The 7,135-nt window shown below is 38.7% G+C and overlaps 1 protein-coding gene across 1 annotated transcript; it reads right to left on the minus strand.

Moving 5' to 3' along the window:
* Positions 1–1,184: 1,184 nt before the first annotated feature.
* On the minus strand, positions 1,185–3,741 carry DEFB128 (defensin beta 128). Its single transcript, XM_059898516.1, has 2 exons — positions 3,693–3,741; positions 1,185–1,420 (listed from the first exon to the last, which is right to left on the minus strand). The coding sequence occupies exons 1-2, from the start codon at positions 3,739–3,741 to the stop codon at positions 1,185–1,187; spliced, it is 285 nt and encodes a 94-aa protein (XP_059754499.1).
* Positions 3,742–7,135: the final 3,394 nt, after the last annotated feature.

Raw genomic sequence — 7,135 nt, forward strand, 5'->3', positions numbered from 1 at the left:
TTTATCCAAGATGAGTAACTGTTAGCTCCATGAAAGTTATTTATGACAAATACTTCAAGCAAGGAACATCAATGGATGTCACCACAAAAGTTTCGGTTCTGTTCATTTGGAGAGCATTTCTTATGGTCATGACTTACTGAAATTTTATCTAGTTCCTGAAGAGCTTTTTAAATATGTCCTTCTCAATTTATAAGGCTTTAAATTTCACACTATTTCTTTAATTTTTTAATTTCAGCTTTATTGAGGTATAATTAACTTACAAAATTGTAAGATATTTAAAGTGTGCATCGTGATGATTTGATATATGTATACATTATGAAAAGAATCTCCCCCATCTAATTAATTAATACAGCTATTACCTCAAATTGTTTGTTTGCTTGTTTGTTTGTTTGTTTTGGTGAGAACACTTAAGTTCTACTCTCTCAGCAAATTTCAATTATAGAATACAGAATTGTCAACTATAGTCACCATATTTTACATAAGAACCCCAGACCTTTTTCATCTGAATAGCTAAAAGTTTATAAATTTCACACTATTGAAACAGACTATGAAATGCTTTCAAAGATCCTATGAGTAATATTTGCCTAATTGTGTCAAATGGACACAACTTAGTTCAAATTGCTACTAAAAAAGGAGATGAAGCATGCATGCTAAATGAGCTTCAAATGATATATTGGAATCATCACTAGCTGTCATCACTGCCCATTAGACCTGCCCCAATAACTATTGTGAAAATATTCAAATGTCTTGCCTTCCCCTAATGAATTCTTGGTTGTTAGCCAAACCCTCTGTATTCATTCCCACACACACAAAGCCAGGACATTCAGATCTGCTTAGACCTATGAAGCTTCATTAAAAAGAGGAGTAACATGAAATGCTATGAAATATTACCTCAAACAGAAAATGGAGGGGTTAACTGCCACCTCTATTAATGTGTTCACTTCATATCTGTATCACCCATGTTGCTACTATAATGCCTGGAACATGAAAAATATTCATTTATGTTTGAAGTGTTAAAAAATGAGTGAATACATTAACAAATAAATCCAGGGAAAAGCATAGGACTTTATTATGTAGAGAATCAAGTTCACAAAAGAAGTAGATAAATCTTTTGCCCTAACCTGTTGGATTAGGTGGCACTTTTGGTTTAAGAAGAGTGGAGACCAGTGGAACAAGTGCTTGGTTTATAGTGGAGTTGTGCTAAGTGTGACAGTGGGTAAGATAGCATAGTCCAACTTCAAATCAGGCTTCCTTGAAGGTTCAGGTGGCTCTGTGACTTGTTGATATTGTCTCTTTTCGTCTTCATTAATACAACATAATTTTCCATTTACACATGCTATTTCATATGTTTCTCCCAGTTTGCATTTCTTCCTGCAGTAACCTGATATGTTACTAAAGCATTTTCTGTGTCGTGCTGCATCTATGCACAGGAAACAGCAATGAACAAGATTAGTTCCTGAGGCAGAGAAGAAGTTATGTGGTTCTCCACAAGCTATGACCTCCTGTGGTCCCAAAGTGAACCTTATGCTAAGAGAAAACTCAGAGCCTCCTCCTTGAAAATCATCCCAAATTAAGACATCCAAAACCCCAGGTTCCTAGCCAATATCCAAAGTCAACATCCTGTCAGCCCTACCACAGTCCAGTGTTCCCAGAGAATACCAACTTGTCACCATGGCACAATTCAAAGCCAAATTAACTTTTAAAAGAACACCACAGATAGAATGTTTAAAGTTAACAGTGTAATTGGGTTTCACACTCACTGACATGGACAGCAGAAAACTCCCTTTGCCAATACCTCAGGGGTCTCAGCATTTATTGCTGTTGAAAACTTCCCTCATTCAGTCTCTATGATTTTTTCACAACCTGACTCTTCCATCTCCTCTCTCTCTCGCTTTCCCTCTCTCTCCATCCTCCTTTTGATCTCAGATAAATGTGTTGTCCAGGGATCAAACTCAATTCCATGTATGCCTGTCTTCCCAGACATTCAAAATGTTACTTATGCAGAGCATTGCATTGAGGTCCTAAATCTGCTTTTCCAATTCTTTCTTTACCCTTGTACGCAAATGTGGACAAGCCCACAGAATAAAGTTGAAGAACAAAGACATGGTTCTCCCTATTCTAAATTCCAGAACCAAGGAGCATCTTTGAAGGTTAAAAAGATATATTTTTAAACATCTTTATTGGAGTATAATTGCTTTACAATGGTGTGTTAGTTTCTGCTTTATAACAAAGTGAATCAGCTATACATATACATATATCCCCATATCTCTTCCCTCTTGTGTCTCCCTCCCTCCCACTCTCCCTATCCCACCCCTCTAGGTGGTCACAAAGCACCGAGCTGATCTCCCTGTGCTATGCGGCTGCTTCCCACTAGCTACCTATTTTACATTTGGTAGTGTATATGTGTCCATGCCACTCTCTCACTTTGTCCCAGCTTACCCTTCCCCCACCCCATGTCCTCAAGTCCATTCTCTAGTAGGTCTGCGTCTTTATTCCTGTCTTGCCCCTAGGTTCTTCATGACATTTTTTTTTTTTAGATTCCATATATATGTGTTAGCATACAGTATTTGTTTTTCTCTTTCTGACTTACTTCACTCTGTATGACAGACTCTACGTCCATCCACCTCACTACAAATAACTCAATTTCGTTTCTTTTTATGGCTGAGTAATATTGCACTGTATATATGTGCTACATCTTCTTTATCCATTCATCTGTCAATGGACACTTAGGTTGCTTCCATGTCCTGGCTATTGTAAATAGAGCTGCAATGAACATTAGAGAAATGCAAATCAAAACTACAATGAGATATCATCTCACACCAGTCAGAATGGCCATCATCAAAATATCTACAAACAATAAATGCTGGAGAGGGTGTGGAGAAAAGGGAACCCTCTTGCATTGTTGGTGGGAATGTAAATTGATACAGCCACTATGGAGAACAGTATGGAGGTTCCTTAAGAAACTAAAAATAGGACTACCATACGACCCAACAATCCTACTACTGGGCATATACCTTAAGAAAACCATAATTCAAAAAGAGTCATGTACCACAATGTTCACTGCAGCTCTACTTACAAAAAGGTATCTTTAAGACCACAAAAAGACAACCTACCTTCCTACAATAGCAAAGAAGAAGGGAACTCTCACAGACAGAGCTCCCACCATGAATTTGGTGCTTCACATTTGTAAGCTCATGTAATCCTCACATGAAATAAAATCATTATGAAATTGAGTCATTATACTCACCTGACAGATGAGAAAACTGATTTTCAAAGGGAATAATTAACTCATTTCATACAAGTAGCCAATGATGAGGACATATTTTAACCTCACATCTACATGACTCCAAAGCTTGTACTATTCACATTACTGTTGTGGTGTAGGCTGAAAATGAATTTGGAAAATGGAAAAAGAGATGGCCAGATTCCTGGGTGAAAACTATGTTCAACATTGTAAAGGTAATTCTAGATGATGGATTCCTTTCTGCCTTTGGAGAGGACTTCTGATAGTACAACCCTGATTTCTTACCTCCCTGGATGCTGTCTTCTAAGACACAGACTCAAGTCAGGGTCCGAGGACAGTGAGTATTTTTGATGATACCAGCAAGATATCAATAATCTTCAAGGCTCTGCCCCCATTCCTGTGAATAGTAATATTTCCTAGAATTTCATGGTACATTTGGACACGTTACCTTTGGATACCTCAAACAGCAGAATAATGAGAACCAGAAACAGCTTCATGTTTACAGACTTCCCAAGACAAATAGACAGCAGAATTTCTTTGTCCAATGACCTGTGTCACACAGTCACAAAGAGTCTTTCAAGATGAGACAGAGTTTTGGGTGCTATCAGGGTTCTGAGCTCTCATTTTAACCCACATGGAAGGACAGGAAATCCAAGTCCACCCCCACTTTCATTCCCAAATATGGAGTTCACAGTCACAGAACATTTGATCACATCACACTTACTCCTCCTTCCTCAGGATATGAGCTCCCAAAGAGCAGGAACAATGATTTCTCTACCTGGGCCATCAACCCACTTGGGTCAAGGTTGGTTGGCCATGTATCCTGGTTTGTGTGGGACTGTCTTAATTTGTTCCTACTTTTCCAATATCCAATCCAGCTAGTGCCACCTTTCACTCACAAAGGTAATCCATTTGGAAGAATAATTGAATCATCAACTAATCCATGTAAACACATAAGCACATCCAATAATCATTTTTTTAATGTATGAGACTTCCAGAAAATCCTCTAAGAGAAAGATTGCTTTTAGGTTTGGCTAGATAAATTGATGTTATTTCAGAGTTTCCCATAAAGTCTTACCCATCCAGTAAAGCTCAATTCCACAACTAAAATCTTTCAAAAGATCAAATCTCTTTAGCACAGTGTCCAACTTATTATGAACTGGTCCCCTCTCACCTCTCCTGGGTTTTTTATGGAACCACTTTTATTTCTGCCAAATTAGTGTGGGTGCTGCTACCCAACTTACTTCCATAATGTTTTTCTTTGCACATTTAAATCCCTCTATACAAATATTACACCCCCCATCCCATCTACCTAATTGGCCCTGTCGATCTCCTAATTTTCCTTCAAAAACGAGTTCAATTATCTCCACATCTGTGAAAGTTTCCCTAACCCAGCTAAATAGAGCTGCAAACTCTCTTCTTTGTGCCACCACTGCATCTTGTAAATATTTTTGTTGGTGGTCACACCATGTCATGTTCTAATTATTTGCAATAATCTATGAGCCTCTTAAAGGCAGGCCACTGGTCTAATTTAGTTTGGAGATCTTAACACACGGCACAAAACTCACACTATATTCTCAGTATATAATTACAGGATGATTTCAAAGTACTGAAAAAATTATTGCTAAATAAAATACCCCCAAGACAGGGACTTCCCTGGTGTTGCAGTGGTTAAGAATCCGCCTGCCAATGCAGGGGACACGGGTTTGATCCCCGGTCCAGGAAGATCCCACATGTCACGGAGCAACTGAGCCCATGTGCCAGAACTACTGAAGTCCACGCACCCTAGAGACTGCTCGCTGCAACTACTGAGCCCACACACCACAACGACTGAAGCCCACATGCTCTAGGGCCCTCGTGCCACAACTACTGAGCCTGCATACTTAAAGCCCATGCTCCACAACAAGAGAAGCCACCGCAATGAGAAGCCTGGCACTGCAATGAAGAGTAGCCCCCGCTCGCTGCAAATAGAGAAAGCCGGCACACAGAAATGAAGACCCAACGCAACCAAAAAAAAAACAAAACCCAAAGACAGTAATAAAGTTAATTTAGACATTTCCTAAAGAATGCTGTTGACCTTGTTTACAATTTGTGGACACCAGAACCTTGAATTTATAGTAATTAGGGCCCATCCAAATATCTTTCTATGACAGTACCTGGAAGAATTTTGGAATTTGTGAAGGCTATATAAATATTTGTTGATGATGATTAAACTAGTATCATAACACAGGGTTAGGATTAGGGTTAGAAATAAGTATTGAATATAGCTTACTATGTTTACTAGTAACCAGAGGGAATTAAGTTTGTCAAGGAGGAAAGAGTGTCAAATATTGCTGATATGTCAACATGAGGAATGAGAATTGACCAGTGGCCCCTCCAGATTAGCCCCACCAGTATCCCGCTTGGTCTCAGCTTATTTCTCAGCTCCATAACCTCTTTTTTTTTTTTTTTTCCTGGCCGTGCCACACAGCATTTGGGATCTTAATTCCCCAACCAGGGATCAAACCCGCACGCCCTCCATTGGAAGTACAGAGTCTTAACCCCTGGGCTGCCAGGGAAGTCCCATTCGTGACCTCTTAATGTGTGTCTACTAGATGACAAATGCGTTTTATATGCATTTCTTACTGTTATCCTTGCAAGAAAACTATAATGTAGGAATTAATACCTCTTTTTTAAATTGTAAAACCACCATTTAGGGAATTGGTAATGTGTCCAATGTCACACAGCTAGTAAGGAATGAGCTAGGATCTACACACGTCTGCATAAACCTTGAAGTAAAGGTCTTAGCCATTGTGCTAACCTACCTCTCCAGCTGCTTCCTTTGGGTCAATCTTTGGAAGATTGAAGACAAAACATCCAAATAAAAGATTTTGTTTTGTTCACAAAGTTTATTGGTAATGCACTTGGCTGGGCATCCTCCCCCCACCCACCTCTTTATGTCCTACTCATAACTCAGAGAGTAGCTGTATTGAGAGAAAAGCCTGTATTGTGAGAATTCATATTTATGATTTCCACAGATGACATTACTATTTCCTGAAAGTAGTATCGCCTGCCTACTTCAATAGATTCCTCAGTCTGTTTGCTTGTCTGTTCATCTGTGTCAACTCTTTAATATCAGAGAGCCTTTTTGCATTCTTGGCTAGGCACAAGATGCCCACAGTTTCCTCATTTTCAAAGTCTTTTGTGGCTAAGCAATAGATTTTCCTTTTTAGTAGGCTGGAATGGAAATGTTGCTTTTTAGATGTTGGAATGGAAATGTTGCTTTTTAGTCATGATCAGTTAAAAAATAATCACCCATCAACATTTGTTACTGCATCTCCCACTGTGATCCATAGCAGTAAAAATTGCTTTTAATGCCTTTTGCTTATAAATGAACTTTAAATGTGTTTCATTACTTAGAAATATTCTCTGAATTCTACTTAAGATGTTATCTTTCCAAACTGTTGGACAGACTGATCCAGGCAAGAAATAAGATTACTAATTCTCTCTTACAAAGACTGGGGGAGTCAAGCAAGATTCTTTTGTTGTTTTTTACTTAGGGATGAGAGGAAGTTGAATTAACATTTCATGCTAGAAAAATTAGATACACAGGTAAACAAAAAGAGAAAACAGAAACCACCCATAATCTCACCTCTCTGTGAACATTTTGGTGTTTAACCTTCTAAATATTCTTCTCCAAAAGTAATTTATTTTGACAGCTGGGTAAGAGGTAAGATGAAGCAAAGTGAGCTAACTTGCTTTTCATCCACTCAGTTTAAAATAAATCCTGCTAATCAACACTTCCTGAGCACACACACCCTCATACTTGTAAAGTCTACATTCATCGCTCCAATTCAAAAAAGAGGCCTGTTGGCGAAACAGACATACACCAGTGCAGAGGAACCCCACATG

The sequence above is a fragment of the Balaenoptera ricei genome, chromosome 15 (genome assembly GCF_028023285.1).
Source record: "Balaenoptera ricei isolate mBalRic1 chromosome 15, mBalRic1.hap2, whole genome shotgun sequence".
Classification (NCBI taxonomy): Eukaryota; Metazoa; Chordata; class Mammalia; order Artiodactyla; family Balaenopteridae; genus Balaenoptera; species Balaenoptera ricei.

Excerpts from the sequence above, each read along its gene's own strand:
- DEFB128 (XM_059898516.1), bottom strand. The coding sequence starts at position 3,741 with ATGAAGCTGTTTCTGGTTCTCATTATTCTGCTGTTTGAGGTATCCAAA. Across the intron at positions 1,421-3,692 it reads GCTGTTTGAGGTATCCAAAG|ATGCAGCACGACACAGAAAA; the intron begins GTAACGTGTCCA and ends TCCTGTGCATAG.